Below are 27975 nucleotides of genomic sequence, written 5' to 3' on the forward strand. Positions count from 1 at the left end.
CTATTTGCCATGAAAATGAACTTAATCCCCCAAAAACATTTCCACTGCATTTCAGCCCTGCCACAAAAGGACCAGCTGCCATCATGTCAGTGATTCTGTCGTTAACACAGGTGAGAGTGTTAACGAGGACAAGGCTGGAGATCACTCTGTCATGCTGATTGAGTTAGAATAACAGACTGGAAGCTTTAAAAGGAGGGTGGTGCTTGAAATCATTGTTCTTCCTCTGTTAACCATGGTTACCTGCAAGGAAACACGTGCTATCATCATTGCTTTGCACAAAAAGGGCTTCACAGGCAAGGATATTGCTGCTAGTAAGATTGCACCTAAATCAACCATTTATCGGATCATCAAGAACTTCAAGGAGAGAGGTTCAATTGTTGTGAAGAAGGCATCAGGGCGCCCAAGAAAGTCCAGCAAGCGCCAGGACCGTCTCCTAAAGTTGATTCAGCTGCGGGATCGGGGCACCACCAGTGCAGAGCTTGCTCAGGAATGGCAGCAGGCAGGTGTGAGTGCATCTGCACGCAGAGTGAGGCAAAGACTTTTGGAGGATGGCCTGGTGTCAAGAAGGGCAGCAAAGAAGCCACTTCTCTCCAGGAAAAACATCAGGGACAGACTGATATTCTGCAAAAGGCACAGGGATTGGACTGCTGAGGACTGGGGTAAAGTCATTTTCTCTGATGAATCCCCTTTCCGATTGTTTGGGGCATCTGGAAAACACCTTGTCCGGAGAAGACAAGGTGAGTGCTACCATCAGTCCTATGTAATGCCAACAGTAAAGCATCCTGAGACCATTAATGTGTGGGGTTGCTTCTCAGCCAAGGGAGTGGACTCACTCACAATTTTGCCTAATAACACAGCCATGAATAAAGAATGGTACCAACACATCCTCCGAGAGCAACTTCTCCCAACCATCCAAGAACAGTTTGGTGACGACCAATGCCTTTTCCAGCATGATGGAGCACCTTGCCATAAGGCAAAAGTGATAACTAAGTGGCTCGGGGAACAAAACATGGAAATGTTGGGTCCATGGCCAGGAAACTCCCCAGTCCTTAATCCCATTGATAACTTGTGGTCGATCCTCAAGAGGCGGGTGGACAAACAAAAACCCACAAATTCTGACAAACTTCAAGCATTGATTATGCAAGAATGGGCTGTCATCAGTCAGGATGTGGCCCAGAAGTTAATTGACAGCATGCCAGGGCGGATTTCAGAGGTTTTGAAAAAGAAGGATCAACACTGCAAATATTGACTCTTTGCATAAACTTAATGTAATTGTCAATAAAAGCCTTTGACACTTATGGAATGCTTGTAATTATACTTCAGTATACCATAGTAACATCTGACAAAAATATCTCATAACACTGAAGCAGCAAACTTTGTGAAGACCATTCTTAAAACTTTTGACCATGACTGTATACTTAAGCATTTTAGATTTAAGATAGAATGTTTCATATTAGGGTATTAATTCATTAATTAATTATTTTAGGGTATATTCATGAATCTGCAAAACAATTAGGCACTTTATGTATTAAAGTAGTCAAAAGTTTAGTATTTGGTCCCATATTCCTTGCACGCAATGACTACATCAAGCTTGTGACTACAAATTTAGCATGTTTTGTTGTAAACTCTGAATGGCTCCATTCATTGTTCCCTCTATCCTTACCAGTCTCCCAGTCCCTGCTGCTGAAAAGCATAAACATAGCATGATGCTGCCACCACCATGCTTCATGGTAGGGATGGTGTTAGACAGGTGATGAGCTGTGCCTGGTTTTCTCCAGACATAGCACTTTGCATTCAGGCCAAAGAGTTACATTTTTGTCTCATCAGACCACAGAATCTTTTGCCTTATGCTCTCAGCGTCTTTCATGTGCCATTTTGCAAACTCCAGGCATGCTGTCATGTGCCTTTTTCTCAGAAGTGGCTTCTGTCTGGCCACTCTCCCATAAAACACAGATTGGTGAAGTGCTGTAGAGACTGTTGTCCTTCTGGCAGGTTCTCCCATCTCAGTCAATGAACTATGTAGTTCTGTCAGAGTGGTCATTGGGTTCTTGGTCATCTCCCTGACCAAGGTCCTTCTTGCCCGGTTGCTCAGTTTGGTCTGACGGCCGACTCTAGGCAGACTGGGTAGTTCCATATTTTTTTCAATTTCCCAATGATGGAGACCACTGTGCTCTTGGAAACTTTCAACATTCTATAAATTGTTTTATACCCTTCCCCAGATATATGCCTCATCACAATTCTATCTCATAGATATACGGCCAGTTGCTTGGACTTCATGGTATAGCTTCTGCTCTGACATGCACTGTCAACTGTGGGACCTTATATAGACAGGTGTGTTTCTTTCTAAATCATGTCCAAACAATTGAATTTACCACAGGTGGACTCCAATCAAGTTGTAGAAACATCTCAAGGATGATTAATGGAAACAGGATGCACCTGAGCTCAATTTCGAGTCTCATAGCAAAGGGTCTGAATACTTATGTAAATAAAGTATTTCAGTTTTTTTTTTTTTTTATAGATTAGCAAAATTGTAGGGTATTGTGTGTAAAAAAAATAATTTCATACATTTTAGAATAAGGATGTAATGTAACAATGTGGAAAAAGTAAAGGGGTCTGAATACTCTCCGAATGCACTTTATTACCATTAGTATAACACCATTTATATATTCCTGCTATCAGTCACTTTTCAACCCTGTTTACATGGAAATCCTACTACCAGTTAGTGTTCTCATGATACCAGAATTTTGACTTTGATACCAGGTTTAGTATCATAATTCTCGATACCATCACGATACTCAATACCAAAACAATACCACTACAAAAAAAGGCATATTAACCAAAGTCACAGAATGGCACTTGATCCAGACTGAAACTCAGCTACTGCTCCATTCAATTGTTGGCCATCTTTTGAGTTCAATATCATTACATTTTATATTTGGGACCCGTTTCAAGAAGCTAGGTGTATGTCGCACGTCACTACTTCACAGGAGAGGCATTTGAAAGTTTTTTATATTTTTATCAAAATGAGTTTTTCGGCAGAAATGCCTTCTGGATCATGTGAACTTTCATGTGCCTTATTAACAAACTTGTATAACATCTGTAAATACAAATAAAATGGTTAATTTACGAGCCTAGCTGGTTTAGTCACGGAAAAAGACAGGAACCTTCCCGCTAGCCATGATTGGCTGAGATAATGGATGGGCTGGACATGCCGACAGATGAGTTCGGTTTGTTCTGCCATGTAGATAATCCTTGCTACCGCGGCTTTTTGAAAAATATAATGTTAGCCATGGAGATCTGCACAAGTGTTGCTACTGCTCTCAACATTGCTGTCCAGAATTTAGCAGGCGCTATCAACAAAGATCGGTGGGAAAAAGTTATGATGGACTACTATATGCACATGGTCAGTGTGAACCGGAGTGACTTGACACAATAACAGGCCAAACAAGATGTAGCTAGCAAAAACCAAACGGAAAAGACATGCTACCATGAAGCGTTCATCCATGTATAATGGTAAAAGTCATTTTCATTGCAAGTTATAGCCTAATGTTAGCTAGCTAGCTAACATTGAACCTAGTTGGTCAGCTTTAGCAACCTGCAGATTCATATTCCACCATTTCATGCATAGTGGCTAGCTATTACAATCCGTTTGTAATGTAGCTATGGGTTGGGATTATGGTTCATTGTTTAGCTAGTTAGCTAGCTACATGTCTAAACAAAAGACTCCACTTCACAAGTTAGCCAGGTGTGTCTGGGGGTGATTACGGCCATCTATTGTATTTCATGAACATGTGTACATGTCTAGACAATAGTGACCCATCCACTTAGCTAGATGTGGCTGGGGGGTGGTTATAGTATTTCTTTCACATTACCCATCAATTTAGACAAGTGTCTGGGTAAGCGTCATCTCATAATTATTAAATATTTATACAATATTTTTATCTGGACACTTTCAAAGTCTGATTAGGATATAGGCCAAGGACTAGATTAAGTGTATTTTTACCTGGAATTTTTCCTTATTGTAAGCTACTACTTTCACCACTTTTAGTCTTGAAATCTTTGGTTGTTTACTACACTACCTTACTCACTCTGTTTAGCACATGGCCTCACATGTGAATCCTTAAAGAGATGGGTGGGGCTAAGAAGAGCTCTCCAGTAGGTGTACGAAAACATTCAAATGGGATTACAAGTTTATCAACTTTCAAAGCAGAATTACTTTCCAATTGTTCCTCAACTGCAGTGTATGATATACCATTTTGTAGTCTTTACTTTTATCCTATGTAAAAAACACAAATCACATTTTGCTACACAAGACCGAATCGAGGCCGTGGGTTACATTTTTCAGAGACAGCCATGTATGCATTAATGAATCAATTATACAATCATACAATCAATTTGACTTTGTCTTTACCAATCTAACTACATAGCATAGTGATAATTTATTTGAATGTTAAATCTCTATTGATAAACTGGTTAAATGAAGATGTAGCCTAGGCCTATTGACATTAATGCATATTCAATAGGAGTGTGAGCATTCATTAAGTTATTGAGCTTGTTTTGGCTGATTTCATGGGGCTACAGAAGATAATTTGTTTCCCTTCCATTTGGGACTTATTTTGTTGTACTGATCAACAACATTTGCATAGAAAGAGCTTATTGTATAAAAGGGTGCGCTGTCTCTTTAACCAGTAATGAGACCGAGAGACCCATTAAGTGAATTAATAAAGTTTTGGTGGCAATCAGCTTTGAAATCAGCATATTGTGTGTTATGGTTTGCATATTATCACAAACAAAGTACCAGGGTAGTGAATTTATGATAGCTTCAGTTGTAAGCTAGCAAGAACAGTTAGTCTATAAAGCAGTCCCGGTATCTTCTTGCATTGTAAAGTGTTCTAGGCTGTATGGACATTGTTTTGCGAACAGTAATTAACAGTTTCAACATTTCTACATGCCGTGTTGCATTATTCAAGTGTGTTAACTTCTGTGCAGCATGAGTGGGGAGCTAACATGATGCAGCCCAGACTCCCAGTGCAGGCTAAGTGGAGCAGGCACAGTGCTTTCGTGCTAAAAGGGTGACATCGCCGATAGAGTTGATCCGTGAGACACATTTTTTAGAAGTACCAAAAATAAAAAATAATCTAGCACCGAACCATTTTTCATGTTCTAGTATCGAAAAAGTACAGAAGTTTCGGTATACCGTGCAACACACTTTTTATGTATAAACCCACCTCAACCACTCCAGTACCCCTGCACATTGAATAAGGTACTGGCACTGAGCTGTATATACTGGCATTCTCGTGTTTCTAACTCACATCGCAGTTCTTGTGTTTTTTTAAATTGTATTATTTGTTATTATTATTATTATTATTATTATTATTATTATCACTGCATTGTTGGGAAAGAGATCTCAAGGTAAGAATTTCACTGTACTGTTTTAAACCTGTAATATCCTGTGCACATGGCAAATAAAGTTTAAAACTTGAAAAACCACACACACCCATGAAGAGGGCTCACTCACAGTAAACAAAAGGCTTCAGCAGGGGTTCTTAAACATTTTCAGCTCAAGACCCAAAATGAGAAATTGACCGTCCTCCCGTGACCCAAATTGAGAATAAATCGTTTGTGATTATACAGTAGATGCATTCTCATAACTTGCGACCCACCTCTTACATGCTTAGGGCCCACTTTGGGTCCCAACCCATAGTTTAAGAAACCCTGATCTACAGTACAGAAGACATTGCAAAAAAGCTGCGATGCCTTTGGCTATCCGGCTCTAGAGATCACTACTCTACACTCCACTATATCAATAACAAAGTGAAGCATTTAAGATGAAAGATCAGCGGGGCCTCTGATATCATGACAATTACAATGTGTAGCATAACAGTACAGAGAGTTGATAGAACTCCATAGCTGTGGGGTACAGGCGCATGCAGGGGCATGCAATGGGAGTCAACCACTAGCCTGATGTGAGGACCCAGATCTGAGGGTGAGAAAAGGGAAACTAGTGATTTCACTTCTCACAGATATATGATCTATGGGTGGGGGATTTGTCACTCATTGAAAGGTTCAAAGATCCTCCGAAGAGGATCTGGACACAAAGTAAAGGCTGAACATACTGTATTTACGCAGGCGAGCATGCACGCACACACACAATCACACGCACACACATGTGCAGGAGAGCTCACATACGCATGCACACAGAGAGAGGGGTGTTATAGGACATCTCCTACCATCCTGTTCTGTCTTTGTCAGCTCTACCAGTTTCTTCTGTTTCAGTGTGTCCACCACGTCGGCCAGGCTTCCTTTGCGGCGCTCCGGTGTTCTGAAGGCGGATCCGCCTAGCAGCTCACCGCACTCCTGGGAACACTCCTCAGGCTTTGGTGGAGATGTAGTGTCATTCCGGTAGGAGTTCAAGGAACAGCCCTTGCTACTAGCATTGTCCTATAGGAACAAATACAACAGGGGTGTTTTGGAATTAGTGGAATGACAATACTATGACTTTTTCTTTAGTAGCTTATGGCCATTACTTCAACTAATCACTCACCACAAAGTTAAGTGTAACTTAAAATACAATCTATTTCTATACGTACTTTTTACTTTTCACCACCTCTCTATTGATATCCCTAGACTAATGTTTGCGGTTGTTGTTGCTGTGGGTGTTGTTGTTTAAATCATGGCAATCATCTTCTTACGGCAGAATTTAGACTCGGGCCAGGTTGCAAATCTCTGTATTGGCAGCCAGAGAGTGACACCTTGGCACAGAGGGACTGGCATGGCAGTGTGGAAAGGTCAAGTTGAGATATGTGTCCCAAACGGCTTCCTATTCCCTATGTAGTGCACTACCCATAGGGCTCTGGTTAAAAGTAGTGCACTATATAGGGAATAGGGTGCCATTTGGGACAGACACAATAACTCAGGGGTTTCGCAACAAAGGCAGTCCCCTTATATAGTGCACTATATACACGGTTATGGATATCCACTCCCTCCATCTTGTGATTAACGAATGCAACTCAATACAGAAGAATGACACAGGTCACACATAGCCTGTGGGGCAAGGGTGAAAGGTACATTTTATACCTGTCATACATGGAGATAGTGGTGTTTTTCAGGTTAAAAAGAGCCAACTCTGACCCTACAGCAAATAATCCCACAGGACTAAGTATGGCCATTTGGGGCGAGTGATTCAGCCATGCTTTTTGTAGGACAATGAGTTATTGTGACATTAAATAAACATAACTTACATCTTCCTTCCATCAGCTAACATATCTACCCCCCCCCCCCTCCCCCACATAAAAAAAAAAGTGGTTGTCCCACTGGCTATCATAAGTTGAATGCACCAATTTGTAAGTCGCTCTGGATAAGATTGTCTGCTAAATGATGTAAATGTTATGCTAGCAGTCTCTCAGTCCAGAATTGCATGTATTTGTAGCTTTATTACGTAGTCATGTGCTACACTTATGACATCATAGGGCAAAGGGCATTCAGGGGCCAGTTATATCGTAGCAGAGATATAGTAGCAGAGACAGTTGCATCCCAAATGTTACCCCTCTATGGGCTCTGGTCAAAAGTAGTGCACTATATAGGGAATATGGTGTCGTTTGGGACGCAACCATACTGTTTGGTATTAAATCCACATTGTCCATCAGTAGACACTCTAGCACATGTGGCCTGACGAGAGGTTTATTTCTGTATGTTTTCTCCTCCAAGAACTTTCGATGGCTTATGTTTCAAAGACAAGGGGCTTTGACTAACAGCGACATCTTAAGACATCCTTGAAACTGTTTCAAGAGGCATTTGTCTTAAAGAGGAAGATTCCTCTGTATAGGGCTCAGTGACAGTGTGTCAATCTGATGGAGAGTGTGTGTTTGTGTGTGTCTCACTGTCTGAGTAGGGCCTATACTCTCCCAGTCCGACTCAGGCTGGCTGTCTCTTATTGGCTGGTGCTCCTCTGGGAGGGCTTTGCCGTGCAGAGGGGGCATGACTGGCTTGTCATGGCTTTCTCTTTCCTCATTGGCCCCGCCCACACTGTCCTGACCCATCGCTTCGTCTTCCTCTGTCGCCGGGGGAAACGGAGGTGTGGCTCGTTTAGAAGACATCATTCTATAAGGAAACAGGAAGATGGGGAAAAAATATGAATTTCCTCAATATTCATGCATCTCTACAGTATATCAATCTTGAAACAGATATGCACCTGCTGGGAAAAACCCCTAACATTCCAGGATTAGGGTGGATGTTGGGATGATAGAATGCTCTGGAGAAGAAGACAGGAAAATACCTTTTCTTATCCGTCACAATCACACTGATCGACGGAAGTGTGATGAAGAAATCGTGAACCACAGGAAAACTTCCTGGCTTAAGCTGATGTTGCTGATGGCAGATCAAACGGAGATAAGACCCACATCAGAGTTTGGGTGTTTATCAGTGGTGTGACTCCATCGCCTACTGATTCCTAGAACTCGAGTATTGAGGTCCATCATTAGGAAGACAATCACAACTACACTGCAAATCAAGTCTTTCTAGTGGGGTTTTTACACTTGTTTTTTTAATACTAGTTGTTCCTGCCAAAACTAGCATCTGGATTTAAAAGCACTGCTGTGCACAGGGTTTTCTCTGTCTTCTTCTTCATTTTTTCTGGGAGGTTTTATTAATGCTCTGAGAACGGAACTTATAGTTTATTTGGAGGTTTTTGAATAACTTCCTTAAAGGTGCAATATGCAGAAATCTCTCTGCCATTTCCTGGTTGCTAAAATTCGAATTGTTCGCCTAATTTCAGTTTGTGACAAAACAAGCAATGCATAATGTAGAGAATCATATATTTTCAATAACCCAAAATATTGTACCTTTAGCTGTTTTTACAAAACCGAAAGTAAAAGACGGAAAAACAAAACTTAAGAACAGGAAGCAAAGAAATAGCACACTTAGAAGAGAGCTACCGCTTATTAGACTTGCTTTCAATGAGAATTACATTCTCATTAGTCGCACAAAAAGTTACATATAGCAGCTTTAAAACTTTCACTGAATGTTTCAATGAGACTGCTAGTTTATTTGGGATTAAGCACAGATAGAAATTCATTTCCTTAGGCATTAATCATGCATCAGGGAGATTCAAACCTATAATCGTCTGTTGTGTATCCATGGAATTAGTCCACTCCGCCACCAGGATGGAGCTAGCATGCAATGTTATTGTTTTTTACGCATAAAGCTGTTAATTTTAGTCTATTCAAAAAGACCCCATTTAAAAGGAAACAAGCACTCATTAAGATCAGGTGTGGCCAATTAGTGTTCACGGCCAACACACCTGAACACAATTAAAAAGATAGAGGATAGAGAGAGTTTTGTTGATGCTGAGAACAGAAGGTATATATTTTTAAATAACATTCTTAGAACGTCACTAATGTTTTCTTGTGGTTTTTATGGAAAGTTTTCTTAACGTTCTCTGAACAATTTGAGAACATGACTTTAAATAGAACCATGAGGAAACCTGTAGGAAACGTTATGCTGAAGTACTGGAATTCCCACAGAAGAACGTTGTTTCGTAACATTCTTGGAACAATTTGAGAACATTACTTTAAATAGAACCATGAGGAAACCTGTAGGGAACGTTATGCTGAAGTACTGGAATTCACACAGAGGAACGTTGTTTCTTAAAGTTCTCTGAACTATTTGAGAACATTCCCAATTTCAAACCAGTTGGAGAACATTCCTAGAACATTACCAAACTTGAAATTAAATGTAATGTAACCATGTTTGAACTTTTAGGAAATGTTCTGTTAAAGTAATGAAATAAAGTTATTTTGTCAAGTTCCTTAAATGTGCTGAGAGTGTTCAAAAGTCAAGCAAATATCCTGCACCATTCCCAGAAAGTTGTATGTAGGTTGAATGCAAAATAACCATTCTGTAGGACAACCACGCTAAGAAACATATGGTTTTCAGAACGTTATGTGCTAGCTGGGAGTGGCTTGAGTCAAGTGGGCTTCTGTGTAAACCTGTATTTCCTAACGCCACCACCTCACCTTACCATGTCAATAAATCATTTGCTGCAATTACTTTACACACAAACCCCTTCAAAACTATTGTTAAGTGTTGATTGCCAATACAAAAGCTGCATGCCAATTCTCCACTCTTTTCCCAAAGTGTACCTTTGCACACTTACTGTCATGGATTTAACAATGGTGTAATGCTTACACCAATCATATGATATCAAATCCATGACAGGGAGTGTGCAAGTGCACACTTGTGGAGAATCAGGACTCAAGCCAAATGGGATTATAAAGTGGGAACACGAGAGTTGTGTTTTACGCCAAAGAGAATCAAGACCTAATATTCTATGAAGTAGACCAGTATTAGCACTCCATAAATCACGCAGGATGGTATTCTGTCTCTTGGGCCCCCTAATACACAAATCTAACCTTTACTCAAATATCTAAAACAGGGAGAGAGAGAGTCAGATCAAATGGGAAGGGAAGGGTAGCAGGTGTCCCACAGTAGTAGGTGTCTACAGTGATTTGATAGAAGCATATACAGTGGATCAGAGGTGGGGGTTCTGTAACTGTCAACTGGAGAAAATTATACATAATATGTGCTGAAAGGAAACTTGGAGAGAGGGGGCAGGGTCAGCACTAGCATTGTGTGTGTGTGTGTGTGTGTGTGTGTGTGTGTGTATGTGTATGCTTACATATGTGTGTGTGGTCAAAGGGTGTGAGATGGTTGTGTGATTGTGAGCAAAGCCAAACTTGGACAGGAGAGGCCCCTTGCATATGGCCGTCCTTGCAAAGATGACATCTGACACCAGTCCTGACCCTTCTGTGACACTGATGATAGCATCGGTTAATTACACCCCCAAATACATCTACTGTATTCCTCTGTATTGCTATCATGCACACTACCTACATAAAGGGAAAATTCACTATTTTTCAACATAAAATGCATAATCTCCAGCACCACCGCAATGTCAACATATGTGAAAATGTCGGGTTCTATGTTCTGTAGTTAAAAATATAGAAAAATATAAGTGTTTCTGATGACATCATCTGGAGACACTGATGACATCATCTGATGTGGATCATGTCATTAAAAAAGAAAGGGCTGACAATATTGCCGCTTGCTGTGTTTATGGGTGCTTAAGAGTTAGCTAGCTTCTTGGAACTGAGATTTCATATGGCCTGGAATGCCTGGACCTCATAAATCACTGCCATTGATAGTTTCATCACACAACAGACCCTGGGCTGTTTGTTAGCGTTAGCGAGACCAACAGACCGCGTGTAATTAGTTAGCATTAGCCAGACCCAATCATAGAAAATAGCAATCTCCATTGGCAATATCAGGCACAATATGATTGAGTGAGGCAAGGGTTTGCTTTGTGTTAGCTATAGCGGCAAAACAAACTATGATAACAAGAATGCATTGATGTTTAGTCCTCAAACAGACACTATGGTCATCTAGCAATAACAATTTTTCATCACTTTCGTTCAAATGATCTCAGGCTTACATTGACGGCCATCAATGAAGAGCCCAACCATTGCGGATGATACACTATATATACAAAAGTATGTGGACATTCCTTCAAACGAGTGGATTCGACTATTTCAGCCACACCCGTTGCTGACAGGTGTATAAAATCGAGCACACAGCCATGCAATCTCCATAGACAAACATTAGCAGTAGAATGGCCTTACTGAAGAGCTCAGTGACTTTCAACATGGCAACGTCATAGGATGCCACCTTTCCAACAGATCAGTTCGTCAAATTTCTGCCCTGCTAGAGCTGCCCCGGTCAACTGTAAGTGCTGTTATTGTGAAGTGGAAACGTCTAGGAGCAACAGCGGCTCAGCCGCGAAGTGGTAGGCCACACAAGCTTACAGAACGGGACCGCCAAGTGCTGAAGCGTGTAAAAATTGTCTGTCCTCAGTTGCAACACTCACTACCAAAGTTCCAAACTACCTCTGGAAGAAACGTCAGCACAAGAACTGATCGTTGGGAGCTTCATGAAATGGGTTTCCATGGCCAAGCAGCCGCACACAAGACCAAGATCATCACGCGCAATGCCAAACGTCGGCTGGAGTGGTGTATAGCTTGCCGCCATTGGACTCTGGAGCAGTGGAAATGCGTTCTCTGGAGTGATGAATCACGCTACACTATCTGGTATTCTGACGGACTAATCTGGGTTTGTCGAATGCCAGGAGAACGCAACCTGCCCCAATGCATAGTGCCAACTGTAAAGTTTGGTGGAGGAGGAATAATGGTCTGGGGGCGGTTTTTCATAGTTCGGGCTAGGCCTCTTAGTTCCAGTGAAGGGAAATCTTAACGCTACAGCATACAATGACATTCTAGATGATTCTGTGCTTCCAACTTTGTGGCAAGAGTTTGGGGAAGGCACTTTCCTGTTTCAGCATGACAATGCCCCCGTGCATAAAGCGAGGTCCATACAGAAATGGTTTGTCAAGATTGGTGTGGAAGATCTTGACTGGTCTGCACAGAGCCCTGACCTCAACCCCATCGAACACCTTTGGGATGAATTGGAACGCCGACTACGATCCAGGCCTAATCGCCCAACATCAATGCCCAACCTCACTAACGCTCTTGTGGCTGAAAGGAAGCAAGTCCCCGCAGCAATGTTCCAACACCTAGTGGAAAGCCTTCCCAGAAGAGTGGAGGCTGTTATAGCAGCAAAGGGGGGACCAATGCCATATTAATACCCATGATTTTGGAATTAGATGTTCGACAAGCAGTTGTCCACATACTTTTGGTCATGTAGTGTAGGTTTGACTCTCCCTGATGCCGTTTCATAATAAAAAATAAATGTGTTTGCATCATTAATGCCTAAGGAAATACATTTCAATGTGTCCTATCTGTGCTTAATCCCAAATACGCTAGCAGTTTTATTGAAACATTCAGTGAAAGTTTTAAAGCTGCAATATGTAACTTTTTGTGCGACTAATGAGAATGTCATTTTCATTGAAAGCAAGTCTAAGAAGCGGTGTCCACATACTTTTGGCTATATAGTGTATGTGATGAAATCAATAGTTGTACACAAAGGAGCATGAATGAAGGACATTCCCATCTACACACACACCTCTACTCGACTTACCTTGGAGCAATGGCTGTTAATATACATCTGATGAGGCACACAGAGAGAAAGAGACAGAGAAACGCCCAGAGACGTCAGCCTTTACTTCACTGTAAACCAAATATTACTACAGTTTGAGATGCCTGGAGGAAGCCTCAGGAGAGGAATGTAGAAATGTTCTAATTATAGTCGAGGCGGTGGCGGCCATTTTCCCTGAAGTAGAGAATGTTCCCGCTGGGAGCCCAACAAAAGAATGACTCTGGCTTCCTGCAGACACTGATGAGACCATGATGAGACAGTGGTCCTAACAAAACACTCTATTAATCTTTTTCTCATGATTACCAGGCCTGTGGCTCCAAACCGACTAGGGCAACCTAGGCCAACATCCCTGACCGACCACTACACGTTTCCAGATAAATATTTACACACTATTAGAGTATCGAAACCAAATTGCTTCCCTCGAAGTTGCATTCAATAATATCTCTCGGAAAGTCGAGCAAACATATCAAATGTATTGTATCTCCATGACACAAGAGATTTCAAGATTGATAAGGAAACAGACCAGACACTGTGAGACAGTGTCAATCACATATGCCTTTTACCACTTTAGTCATGTTGAGGAAAATGGCTACCTGATATTCCACAAAAACAAGTAGCTGTTTCAATCTAATTTAACTGCTGGATACAAAATAGCTGCATGAAGTTCATGTTTAAGCATTTTCTTTCCATAGTAAGGCCAAGGGGGCATATTTTCTACTCATGGTTCTACATTAGGGGTGCTTCTGGTTAATATAGTTTCTTCCATCTCTCGCTATAGAAAATGTATAAAAGCCTTTTGGCATTTCCAAAAACACACTCCCCCAACCAATATCAATGGACGTTGTTTGCCGGAAGAGGACGACAGGGGAGCATTTTAACTCCCCCCAAAAAGTTGAGGGTTATTTATAATGCCTTCGTGAGCTCAAGCGAAAAAAGATGGGGGGTCAGAATTTGGCAGGAGTTCATCATTCACTCCTGGAACCTGGAAACATGGAAACCTGACTATTCCGGAGAAACAATAGGCCATTGTGGAGCGTGGAGGCAGAGGGACCTGTCTGTGACAGATGAGAGGTAGAGCGAGGGCCCCTCTTAGGAAAACAGCACACAAAGCACCATTCAGCAGCCAGAGTCCCCTCTGCCACTTGTGGAGTGATGAGGGCGGCAATAAAGGCCTCTGATTCGCTCAATTGGGTGTAAAATCTCCAGCAATTCCCGCTGAAGTGAGCTGAGGAAGTGAGACATTTATTTTTTTGTTCCATCATCTTTGAAATGCAAGAGAAGGGCCACAATATAATATTGCAGTTTAGGCGCAATTTAGATTTTGGCCCGAGATGGAAGCAGTGTGTGTGCAAAGTTTCAGATTGATCCAGTGAAGCATTGCAATACTGGACTATTTTGTATCAAGTCTGCCCAAATGTGCCGAATTGGTCAATTGATACATTTTCAAGTACATAACTATAGAAAACATACAACAATTATATGGTAATACAAAATGTAAGTTTACACACTCCCAGGAATGTCATACATAATGGATCATTAGCTTATACACTAACTTTCACACATCTAGATGGCCGGGGGGTGTGGGTGTGGAGCCAGAGACAGCAAGGGTCAAACTGCAGAACCCAGTCCCTACATTTAAATATAAAAATTTATTTTATCAAACAAAACTATGCTACATTTTATCTCTGGGACCCTCAGAATGACAAATCAGAGCAAGAATACTGAATGTAAGTACAGTATTTACCTTCAGAGGTGAATGTATCAAACCAGTTGCCGTGATAAGTTTTTTGTTGTTGTGCACTCTCCTCAAACAATAGCATGGTATTTTTTCACTGTAATAGCTACTGTAAATTGGACAGTGCAGTTAGATTAACAAGAATTTAAGCTTTCTGCCCATATAAGACATGTCTATGTCCTGGAAAGTTTGCTGTTACTTACAACAGTCATGCTAATAACATTAGCGCACGTTAGCTCAACCGTCCCGTATACGGGACACCAATCCCGTAGAGGTTATTGAGGCTTGAAGAAGTTGAGTTCCTCAAGTTCCTATGCTTATCCCAATGTTGGGATAGCTACCACTTTATGATATTTAAATAATAATGTTTTTAATTGTATATTAAAATATGTAATGTGCCAAAATATTGAAAGAATTTTTTTTAATTTGCAGTGTACAAACATAACATGAACAGGAATTACATTTACTCTGTCGGGTGGCCAAAAATACCTTTCTGAAAGCCACGCCCCCAATAGGCCACACCTCCTGAAACCTATGGTCTATTGGGGGGCGTGGCTTTCAGATAGTTCTATTTGGCCACCCATGAGGGCAAATGTCATTCATGTTCATCCTTTTAAGTTTGTACACTGCAAATAAAATTGTTCCTTCACATGATATATTTTAATATAAAATGAATAACATTATTTGAATATTATAAAGTGGTAACAATCTCAACATTGGGATATGCATAGGGACTTAAGGAACTCACATTTTTGTATAAGCCTTATTAACCCTTTGACACGTACCAACAAACGGGTGTGATCATTCTATAGTGGTCTCTGCAGTGTACGCTCAAAACGGTGTGATTAGAACGCATATTTAGAACATCCTGTTTGGATTGACGCAACAGTCAGCATTTGAGCTGGCCACACTGTTTTTTCACAGAAACATTTTGCACAAACACAATCCTTACAGAGTTATGTCCTGAATGTGCCCAGTTTATTTTTGTATGCAATGTTCAGACAGTCACAGGAGTAATCCGACAATGGGTAGTTTGTGTGCACCACCATGTTTGTTTTTTTGCGTCAACCAAAGATGAGAAAAGGAGACAAGATGAGTTTGGTCTGTTTGCAGTATGCATTTTGAAGGGGGTGTGTCGTCTACAATCATTTACCTCCCTTCATTCACTTCTGGAAGTTTAGTTGAAACATCTTTGGTCTGACAGACGTTTACGTGACACCCAGAATGCATTGTATGTCAACAAAAATGGCGCCACACATAGTTGGCAAATAACTTAGCATTAGCTCATCATAATCAGTACAACCTTCAAAAAAGTGTTTTACAGGGGCCTCCCGAGTGGCGCAGTGTCTAAGGCACTGCTTCACAGTGCTTGAAATATCACTACAAACCTGGGTTCATTCCCAGGCTGTGTCATAACCGGCCGTGACCGGGAGTCCCATAGGGTGGCGCACAATTGAAAACGTGAATAAAACTGTAAATACATTATGCTACATACATACATACATTCTGTATATTGCAGTAGAAACGACAACATGATATACAGAAAATAAGGCACTTACTTTGATAGGAACGCACACATGTCCAAAGTTATTATTTGTAAGGAAAACAAGTGCCAGCCAGAAAAAGTGCCATGGGGAAAAGGTTTGCGGAAACACTGGGGAAGTGCTTGGGCTCTCCTCAAGAGAAGTTTGTCCGGCTCAGTAAAGCCTAAAACATAAATTGTCCGCAACGGTGAAATGGGCTACTTCTATGTGAATTAATGAGGAGGCGGAACACACCTCAATTCAAACTGTTGTTAGAAAATAAAACTTGTTAGAAAATGTGTTGAAACATAGCCTATAGATAATTAGCAGGCAGCGCGGGTTAACTGTCCTGTTGCGTAAGAATTACATTTTGGAACAGTGAGTGCATTCTGACATCACGTGCATAAAACAACTCACGCTGGGGCGACCATTAGAGATATTTGGAACTCACACGTGAAAAGGTTAAAGCTACAAATGTGCCAGTACTAAAAAAAAAACTTTTAAAAAACGTTCTTAAAGCCACGCCCTTACTAAGCCATGCCTACAGTCTTCTGAACTGACCCGGTTGATCATAGCTAAATAATCCAGCATCAGTAACCCAACTTAAAGAAAACAATGGGTTGTTTGTGACCCAACTGGCTGTGTCAAAATAACCCAATGTGTGTTCTGTCCAATATTCACCCCAATTGGGTTGTTTTCAACCCAACATTTTTCAGAGTGCATGAGGTGAGAGACAAACTTGGTCCAACAGGCATAGCTCTACAAACCTTCCCAAACATAATAGGTCCTCTTCTTACTACCGTGTTCCCCAGAGTATCTGAGAGTGCATCCCAAATGGCATCCTATTCCCTATATAGTGCACTACTTTTCCCATCTATAGTGCACTATACAGGAAATAGGGTGCCATTTGGGATGCTTCCAGATCTATAAGTTGTTCATTAGTCAGTCTGGCCCCTCGTTAAATGGTCATTGAGAGGCCCAAACAGAGGCTACTGTCATTCACACATGTTGGAATGCAGACACACACAGGCCCTGCTTTCTCCATAGAAATTCTCTAAATTCTCTCAATTTTCCCGAAATAGAAAAATTCACTAGCAACCAATCAGTTGCAGCGAAAACGGGCCAATTCTGTCAGCTAGCGCCCTAATGACAAGAAAGCAGTTGTGTTTCCTGTCATTCTGTTCCCATAAATTGATTTCTCTGGGAAGGGGGTGGTGCTGGAGGAAATGAACTTCGGCACTGTGTCCATTATGGGGTGACTCTCTGGGTAGTTGCACGGTGGCTTTCAAGTAACACTACAAATACACTGCATCATGGCGTTGCATCAGATGCAACTGGGGGTACATTCATGATACATTGAAGGAACTTGTGAAGGAAGCAAATATTGTGTATGGTGGATACGTCAATTGAGTGGATGTTGTGCGTTTGGTGATAGGTCAATCAAACACTTCAAAAATACAGGAGTTGCATTCATCATTCTATAGGTCAATGGAAAGTTAGTGTATAGTCAACAATGTGTTTCAATGGGACCTCTATGTATTTACCTTATTGGTAAAGGAGTTCCGACCTATCGCAAGGACCAATTCATCTGGCCCCTAGTGAATGGAGGGCCTGGTCAACAGTGTGCTGAAAGCTGACAGCTTGCAGGATGGGTGGCAGGGGAAAGTGAATGGCTGCTGAATAAATACTTGGTAGCAAAGTCCACGTTCTATGTAGAGTTCTGTATGTGTATTGTAATTAACCTGGGGCCGTATCAATCATCTCAGAGTAGGACTGCTGATCTAGGATCACGTCCCCCCATCCACGTAATCGTATTCATTGTGATCTAAAAGACACAACTGCTCTGGCCCTCAGGGATGCCAAGTTCGAATCCTATTTCGAAACCTAATTTGACCCACCTGAGACGGTGTATCCTTTTGTTCTGCATTTCTCCCAAAACTATCCTTCAGTATGTATGCTTAAGCATTTGTATTACATTGTCAAAACACATTTCTATGAGTATAATTCTAATTTTAAAAGTGTGCATAGCCTGAAATTGTGAATCACATCAGATGGACACCTTGGTGTGGTACGAGCATGTGGATTCGTAGTCTTCTAAAAGGAAAATCTCTGTGAAAATAGAATGGAACCCTTGAAAAGGTTTAATGGCTGAATCGTTAGTTTTCTCACTCACACATACCCTCTGATACAGGGTCTCTCTGTACTAGTTCTCCCGAAGTCAGGCTGAACCTAAACCGCAGACCACCGAATCCAGGAGTGGTCTTGTTGACCAACACTCTCCCTTGTGTTTTTATTTTTCTTGGCATTGGAACACACCCATGTGTGTGTGTGTGTGTGTGTGTGTGTGTGTGTGTGTGTGTGTGTGTGTGTGTGTGTGTGTGTGTGTGTGTGTGTGTGTGTGTCTGTGTGTGTGTGTGTGTCTGTGTGTGTGTGTGTGTGTGTGCAGGCCTGTGTGTGCAGTATAATGGTCTGTCTGGGGCTGGTACTGTACACACCCAACTGTCCCTTACGTCTCTTAGAGGCTTCTTCCCCCTTATCACCTGTCACCTCTGACCACTGACCTCTAGTACTCTGACAAGAGTCAACACAAGTTGCAGCTGGCTCAAAATAAAGCAGCACGCCTTGCCCTTAACTGCACACATAGAACTAGCATCAACAATATGCATGATAGTCTTTCATGGTTGAGGGTTGAGGAGAAATTGACTACTTCTCTTCTCGATTTTTTAAGAAGCATTTGTGCGTTGAAAATGCCTAACCACTTGTATAATCTATTTGCATACACTTCGAATAGACATGCATACCCCACCAGACACACCACTATGGGTTTCTTCACTGTACCCAAACCAAAAACAGATTTAATGCGTCGCTCAGTTATGTATAGAGCCATGTCATCGTGGAATGCTCTGCCACCAGAGGTTACTCAGGCAAAAAGCAAGTTTAGCTTTAAAAAACAGATAAAAAACATATTGTATCACAGCGCCTCTCCTCTTTCTAAACATATAATTTAACTGTATATAAGAATATGAATATACGAATATGTGTAAATAGTATATTTGTTGTGTCTTTGTGTCTTTAAAATATATATCTATTTGTTTTTATATACAGTGAGCTCCAAAAGTATTGGGACAGTGACAAATGTTTTGTTATTTTGGCTCTGTACTCCAGCACTTTGGATTTGAAATGATACAATGACTATGAGGTTAAAGTGCAGACAGTTTTAATTTGAGGGTATTTTCATTCATATCAGCTGAACCGTTTAGAAATTACAGCACTTTTTGCACATAGTCCCCCCATTTCAGGGGACCAAAAGTGTTGGGACAAATTCACTTATGTGTTTTCAAGTAGTAAAATGTATTTGGTCCCATATTCATAGCACGCAATGACTACCATCAAGCTTGTGACTCAACAAATGTTTTGGATGCATTTGCTGTTTGTTTTGGTTGTGTTTCAGATTACTTTGTACCAAATAGAAATGAATGGAGTCACTTTTATTATAAGAATAAAATATGTTTCTAAACACTTCTACATTAATGTGGATGCTACAGTACCATGATTATTGTCACGGTTTCGGCCGAGGCTGCCTCTCTCCCTTGTTCGGGCAGGCTTCGGCGTTCGTCGTCTCCGGAATTCTAGCTGCCACCGTTGTATGTTTCATGTTCGTTTGCTTTTGTCTGTTTGTTTTCACACCTGTTTCTATTTTGGGCGTAATTAGTGTCCTATAAGTTTCTCGTTGTGTTTGTCTAGTGTTGTGTGTAATTGATTTTCGTCAGTCGTGTGTTTCGCTCGGTTGAGCTTCTCTCCACTGCGCTGGAGTATTTTCGCACCTGTTTGTGCGCTGTTACTATTTCGCCTTCGTGCGTATTTTCGCCTTCGGGCCAGTTGTCCTTTTGCCTTGGTTTTGGCTTTAATACAAGTCTTTGGATTATCGTTCTGAGTCCTGCGTTTGATTCCACCACTACACCTACAGCACGCCCTGACAGAATTACACACCTACCATGGAATCAGCAGGAGCCGAAGCAGGACAGACGAGACTGGAGGCCCAGGTTCGGGAACAACAGGACCAGATCCTGCAGATGGGGACCGCCCTGCAGGAGGTGATCACCACCCTCCGAGGCTGGGGTACGCCTCCACCGCCTCCCTCCCTGCCAGCACCATCGGCCAGTCCGCCCATTCCAGCGCCGGAACCTCGAGGAGTCCGACTCTCTCTCCCGAGGGCCTACGACGGAACCGCGGCTGGGTGTCAGGGATTCCTCCTCCAGGTGGAGCTATACCTGGCCACCGTGCACCCGGCACCTTCGGGGCATGAGAGCGTGTCCGCCCTGATCTCCTGCCTGGCCGGGAAGGCGTTGGAATGGGCCAACGCGGAGTGGAGGAAGATCGACGCCGCGACTATTACCTACGACGAGTTCTCCCGCCGCTTCAGGGCGGTGTTTGACCATCCCCCGGAGGGGAAAGCGGCGGGGGAGCGTCTGGTCTTCCTCCGGCAGGGGAGGAGGAGTGCCCAGGAATTCGCTCTCGAATTCCGTACTCTAGCGGCAGATGCAGGGTGGAATGATCGGGCCCTCGTCGATCTATACAGATGTAGCCTACGAGAGGACGTCCGTCGGGAGCTGGCTTGTAGGGACACCAGCCTCTCTTTCGACCAGCTGGTCGACATGTCCATCAGGCTGGATAACCTACTGGCTACCCGCGGACGTCCTGCGGAGGGTCCGTCCATTTCACCCTCAAGCGCCTCCGAGCCGTGTCCCATGGAGCTCGGGGGCGCTGGCGCTAGAGAGAGGAGGAGTCGGCAGGCTAGGGGGTCCATCCACTGCACCAACTGTGGTCGGGGAGGACACACCGCGGCTAGGTGCTGGGGATGGCCTCCTAGGGGAGATGACGACAGGTTCCGCACTGGGGATTCCCTCCAGGTGAGTAGGCGCCCCACTCACCCAGAGCTCACTGTTGCCCATTTTTGTATGCCTGTGCGTTTTCCACAGGTAGCACCTCATTCCCAGCATAAGGCGCTGGTAGATTCAGGCGCGGCTGGGAATTTTATTGATAAGAAGTTTTGTTTAGCGTTAGGGATTCCCCTTATTCCTGTTGATGTTCCTTTCCCCGTTCATGCCCTAGATAGCCGTCCGTTGGGTACGGGCTTAATCAGGGAGGTCACGGCACCACTTAGGATGTGTGCGCAGGGGGATCATCAGGAGATGATTCAGCTGTTCCTGATTGACTCTCCTGCGTATCCGGTGGTGCTGGGCATGCCCTGGTTGAGTACCCATAACCCAGCTATTTCGTGGCAGGAGAGGGCTCTGATGGAGTGGTCTGCTCAGTGTGTGGGTAGATGTTTGGGCGTTTCCGTAGGGGCTACCTCGGTGGAGAGTCCAAACCAGGTGCCCGCATTGCACGTTCCCCCTGAGTATGGGGATTTGGCTATTGCGTTTAGTAAGGCGAGGGCGACGCGGTTGCCACCCCATAGGCAGGGAGATTGTGCGATAGACCTCCAGGCAGGAGCTGCGCTCCCACGGAGCCATGTGTATCCTCTGTCTCAGGAGGAGAAGAAAGCTATGGAGATTTACATAGACGAATCTCTGAGACAAGGATACATACGGCCTTCCACTTCCCCTGCGTCCTCGAGTTTCTTTTTTGTGAAGAAAAAGGATGGTGGTTTGCGCCCGTGCATCGATTACCGTGGTCTCAATCAGATTACGGTGAAGTACAGTTATCCACTCCCGCTGATTGCGACCATGACTGAGTCGTTGCATGGGGCGCGTTTCTTCACGAAATTAGATCTCAGGAGCGCATACAACTTGGTGCGCATCAGGGAGGGTGATGAATGGAAGACAGCCTTTAGTACCACCTCGGGCCATTACGAGTATCTGGTCATGCCATACGGGTTGATGAACGCTCCGTCAGTTTTCCAATCATTCGTGGATGAGATCTTCAGGGACATGCAGGGGCAGGGGGTGGTTGTGTACATTGATGACATTCTCGTGTACTCGCCTACCCGTGTCGAGCATGTGGCCCTGGTGCGTAGAGTGTTGCGGAGGCTGGTGGAGCACGACCTGTATGTGAAGGCAGAGAAGTGTCTGTTTTTCCAGGAGTCGGTCTCCTTTTTGGGTTATCAGTTGTCTGCGTCAGGGGTGAAGATGGAGGTAGACCGGGTGTCGGCCGTGCGTAATTGGCAAACACCAACCACTGTGAAAGAGGTGCAGCAGTTTTTGGGGTTTGCAAATTACTACAGGAGGTTTATCCGGGGTTTTGGACAGGTGGCAGCTCCCATCACGTCTCTGTTGAAGGGGGGTCCGGTGCGTCTGCAGTGGTCGGCCGAGGCGGACAGGGCGTTTGGGAGGCTGAAGGACCTGTTTACCTCGGCCCCGGTGCTGGCGCATCCGGATCCCTCTTTGCCGTTCCAGGTAGAGGTGGACGCGTCAGAGGCCGGTTTAGGAGCCGTGCTTTCACAACGGTCTGGCGCGCCACCTAAACTCCGCCCCTGTGCTTTTTATTCTAAGAAGCTCAGTCCGGCGGAGCGGAACTATGACGTAGGGGACAGGGAGCTGTTAGCCGTGGTACAGGCTCTAAAGGTGTGGAGGCACTGGCTTGAGGGGGCTCAACACCCTTTCCTCATTTTGACGGACCACCGTAACCTGGAGTACATCCGGGCGGCGAGGAGGCTGAACCCTCGCCAGGCAAGATGGAGTATGTTCTTGACCAGGTTTACTTTTAAAATCACGTACATCCCTGGGTCACAGAATGGCAAGGCAGATGCGCTGTCTCGGCGGTATGACACGGAGGAGAGGTCCGTGGAGCCCACTCCCATACTGCCTGAGTCGTGTCTGGTGGCACCGGTAGTGTGGGAGGTCGATACTGAACTTGAGCGGGCGTTACGCACCGACCCTAGTCCACCACAGTGCCCGGAGGGTCGGAAGTACGTTCCGCTCGAGGTTCGGGATCGATTGATCTATTGGGCTCACACGTCACCCTCCTCTGGACATCCGGGTATCGGCCGGACAGTGCACTGTCTTAGTGCCAAGTACTGGTGGCCCACGTTGGCAAGGGATGTGAGGGTTTATGTTTCCTCCTGCTCGGTGTGCGCCCAGTGTAAGGCGCCTAGACATCTGCCTAGGGGTAAGTTGCTACCCCTGCCCGTTCCACAACGACCATGGTCCCACCTCTCTGTGGACTTTATAACAGACCTTCCCCTCTCCCAAGGGAATACTACTATCCTGGTCGTTGTGGACCGGTTCTCTAAGGCCTGTCGTTTGCTCCCCATGCCGGGTCTTCCTACTGCCCTACAAACTGCCGAGGCACTGTTCACCCATGTGTTCCGGCACTACGGGGTACCCGAGGACATTGTGGCTGATCGGGGTCCCCAATTCACCTCCAGAGTCTGGAGAGCGTTTATGGAGCGGTTGGGGGTCTCGGTGAGCCTCACCTCGGGGTACCACCCGGAGAGTAATGGGCAGGTGGAACGCGTAAACCAGGATGTGGGTAGGTTTCTCAGAACATACTGCCAGGACCGGCCGGAGGAGTGGTCAAGGTACGTTCCCTGGGCCGAGATGGCCCAGAATTCCCTACGCCATTCCTCCACTAACCTAACTCCATTTCAATGTGTGTTGGGTTACCAGCCGGTTCTGGCACCCTGGCAGCAGAGCCAGATCGAGGCTCCTGCGGTGGATGAGTGGGCGCGGCGCTCGGAGGAGACGTGGAACGCTGCACACGTCCACCTGCAGCGGGCCCTCCGACGTCAGAAGGCGAGCGCTGATCTCCACCGCAGTGAGGGACCGGTGTACGCACCTGGTGATCGAGTCTGGCTCTCTACCAGAAACCTGCCCCTCCGCCTGCCCTGTCGGAAACTGGGTCGGCGGTTTGTAGGGCCATTTAAAGTCCTGAGAAGGTTGAACGAGGTATGTTATAGATTACAGCTACCTGTGGAGTATAAGTGTATTAACCCCTCGTTCCATGTGTCCCTTCTCAGGCCGGTGGTAGCGGGCCCACTCCAAGAAAATGAGATCTTGGAGACTCCTCCGCCCCCGTTGGACATCGAGGGGGCACCGGCGTACTCCGTGAGGTCCATCTTGGATTCGAGACGTCGGATGGGGGGTCTCCAGTATCTAGTGGAGTGGGAGGGGTACGGTCCGGAGGAGCGGTGCTGGGTGCCGAGGAGAGACATTTTGGACCCGTCGCTCCTGACGGAATTCCATCGGGGGCATCCGACGCGCCCTGCTCCGCGTCCTCCTGGTCGTCCCCGAGGCCGGAGTCGGCGCACGTCTGGAGCCGCGCGTCAAGGGGGGGGTACTGTCACGGTTTCGGCCGAGGCTGCCTCTCTCCCTTGTTCGGGCAGGCTTCGGCGTTCGTCGTCTCCGGAATTCTAGCTGCCACCGTTGTATGTTTCATGTTCGTTTGCTTTTGTCTGTTTGTTTTCACACCTGTTTCTATTTTGGGCGTAATTAGTGTCCTATAAGTTTCTCGTTGTGTTTGTCTAGTGTTGTGTGTAATTGATTTTCGTCAGTCGTGTGTTTCGCTCGGTTGAGCTTCTCTCCACTGCGCTGGAGTATTTTCGCACCTGTTTGTGCGCTGTTACTATTTCGCCTTCGTGCGTATTTTCGCCTTCGGGCCAGTTGTCCTTTTGCCTTGGTTTTGGCTTTAATACAAGTCTTTGGATTATCGTTCTGAGTCCTGCGTTTGATTCCACCACTACACCTACAGCACGCCCTGACAATTATGGATAATCCTGAATGAATCGTGATTAATTATGAATGAGAAACAAAAAACGTCACTGTCCCAATACTTTTGGAGCTCACAAAAATATAAACGCAACGTGCAACTACTCAAAGTAAGAGGAAGGGGAATGAAACTTGAAACTTGAATGTGTCATAGCAGGTTTATGTCATTTTTTATGACAGTATTTTGCGTGGGTGATAATGGCAGATTAAGACCGTTAACTGCAGTGTGTGTGTTGTGTTCGCCAGGCTGCCACCATCGAGAGACGGTCCATGCCTTCCTCCAGCTACATCACACACACGGTCAGCGCGCCCAGCCTTCACGGGAAAACGGTATGGACTCACACACCCAGTCACAACCCAAACGTGTTGTGTTAGATTACGACATGAAGTCAAGGATCCAGTGTTTCTTGAATAACATGGACACTTTGCAATTAGCTTAACTTATCTACAGTACTTCTTTACAAGGACAACTATGGGATGTGAACCAGCAACATTCTGCTCCATACAGATTTCAGGTTTCTGATATACACTGAACAAAAATATGAAGGCAACATGTAACAATTTCAAAGATTTTACTGAGTTACAGTTCATATAAGGAAATCAGTCAATTGAAATAAATTCATTAGGTCCTAATCGATGGATTTCACATGATTGGGAAATCCATCGATAGGGGTGTGGATCAGAAAACCAGTGAGTATTTGGTGTGACCACCATTTGCCTCTTGCAGCGCGACACATCTCCTTCACATAGAGTTGATTAGGCTGTTGATTGCAGCCTGTGGAATGCTGTCCCACTCCTTTTCAATGGCTGTGGGAAGTTGTTGGATATTGGCGGGAACTGGAACACGCTGTCATACACGTCGATCCAGAGCATCCCAAACATGCTCAATGGGTTACATGTATGGAAGAACTGGGACATTTTCAGCTTCCAGGAATTGTGTACAGATCCTTGCGACATGGGGCCATGCATTATCATGCTGAAACATGAGGTTATTCCGGCGGATGAATGGCACGACAATGGGCCTCAGTATCTCGTCACGGTATCTCTGTGCATTCAAATTGCCATCGATAAAATGCAATTGTGTTCATTGTCGTAGCTTATGCCTGCCTGCCCATACCATAACCCCACCGCCACCATGGGGCACTCTGTTCACAACGTTGACATCAGCAAACCGCCGCCCACATAACGCCATACACGTGGTCTGCAGTTGTGAGGCCGGTGGGACGTACTGCCAAATTCTCTAAAACAACGTTGGAGGCGGCTTATGGTACAGAAATGAATATTAAATTATCTGGCACCAGCTCTGGTGGACATTCCTGCAGTCAGCATGCCAATTGCACGCTCCCTCAAAACTTGAGAGATCTGTGGCATTGTGTTGTGTGACAAAACTGCACATTTTAGAGTGGTCTTTTATTGTCCCCAACACAAGGTGAACCTGTGTAATGATCATGCTGTTTAATCAGCTTCTTGATATGCCACACCTGTCAGGTGGATGGATTATCTTGGCAAATGAGAAATGCTCACTAACAGGGATGTAAATAAGCTTTTTGTGCGTATGGCACATTTCTGGGATGTTGCGTTTATATTTTTGTTCAGTGTATATTTATTTATGTTAAAAAAGTAAAAGAAAATATATGGATATTTCTATGTCCTTGTCTATAACTTTTGTACTCTGTCATGTATTTGTACGTTTTATGTGGACCCCAGGAAGAGTAGCTGCTGCATGTGCAACAGCTAATGGGGATCCTAATAAACTATACACAATGCCATTCAGATGCGCAATTAAGCTCGTTACACAAGTTTAAGCTCATTGGGCGACCTTAACTTAACTTAACAGTGGGAGTGAACAAGGGACAATCCTATTACTCTAATAATATAAACAAAGCCAAAAGCCCTTTTTCATTCTTAAATAACCCTGTCAGGTTTTGCTCCTGGTTTCTGCATGTGAGACACTGTGTGGCCTAAAACACTACAAAAGCCTTGCCTTCTCTTAGAGGTATCTTTTTGGAGCGTCTGCTAGTGACCGAAATGTAAATGTAATGAGACAAACAGGTTATATAAATATATAAGCCAAGTGTGTTAGCAAAAACACTTTCAAACGAGAGTCTAATATGTCATGATGATTATTTGATTCGAATAATACCAGAGTCTGTACTATAATGTGGTAGAGTGGTAAGCGTGTTATTAGCTAATTCAATTTGGGCTTGCAACTGATATAGAGATGAGAGCGTGAGTACAGACAGTGACTGGGAGGCTGTCAGTGTGCGACTGCACCAGCTGCCTCCACACATATTTCAGAGAGACTGCATTAGCCCTGAGGCTAAAGAACACACAAAGTCAGCTTTAACAAATCATTAGACCCCTCCCTAAAGTTAAAACAATCACCAAGTGTTCATTGTGAAGCTAAATCAAATATGTTATGTGGTGCATTTGTTGTCATCAGAGACGCATATGCGCACACTCACACACGCGCACACACACACACACACCCCTATCTATCATTCAGGACCACAGAGGGCCACAGAGGGCCCACGTCCCACTCAGTCAAGAGAGTTGAATCAGTTATTCTCACTGCTGCTGAGTTAAATCATGTTATGGCTTTGTGAAGTTATTTGTATAGCCCATGTGGAAAACACAAGCGTTACATGACATGACCATGACAACACAAGTTTAAGGTCAATGGCGATACTACAGTGATGCTTACACTTTTTCACCACACCCTGTACATGTATATTAACCTGGAGCCAAATCCATGTTACGGGTGCATCTAATAGTACTGAAATAATCTGTAACAAGCATTCAAACAGGTGGCTTTTCGATAGCTCTAGAGGCACTTAAACCTCAAAATCCAAGATTAAGACTGACAACAAGTCTTCCCTGGACTGGGAATACACCTCCATTGTAG

The 27975-nt window shown here is 44.2% G+C and overlaps 1 protein-coding gene across 1 annotated transcript in view; it reads right to left on the reverse strand.

Annotated features, from left to right (window-relative positions):
- The window catches only part of LOC311135279 (transcription factor SOX-6-like), a 180539-nt gene that overhangs the window by 92942 nt on the left and 59622 nt on the right, over positions 1 to 27975 (reverse strand). Inside the window, exons 3-4 of the mRNA XM_084169236.1 lie at positions 7881 to 8100; positions 6231 to 6441 (exon numbers count right to left, since the gene is read on the reverse strand). Coding sequence (XP_084025362.1) covers positions 6231 to 6441; positions 7881 to 8099 — 430 coding nt within the window. The 5' untranslated portion in view covers position 8100. The remainder of the gene's footprint in view (positions 1 to 6230; positions 6442 to 7880; positions 8101 to 27975) is intronic.

Source organism: Coregonus lavaretus, assembly GCF_964263955.1.
Source record: "Coregonus lavaretus genome assembly, chromosome: 9".
Classification (NCBI taxonomy): Eukaryota; Metazoa; Chordata; class Actinopteri; order Salmoniformes; family Salmonidae; genus Coregonus; species Coregonus lavaretus.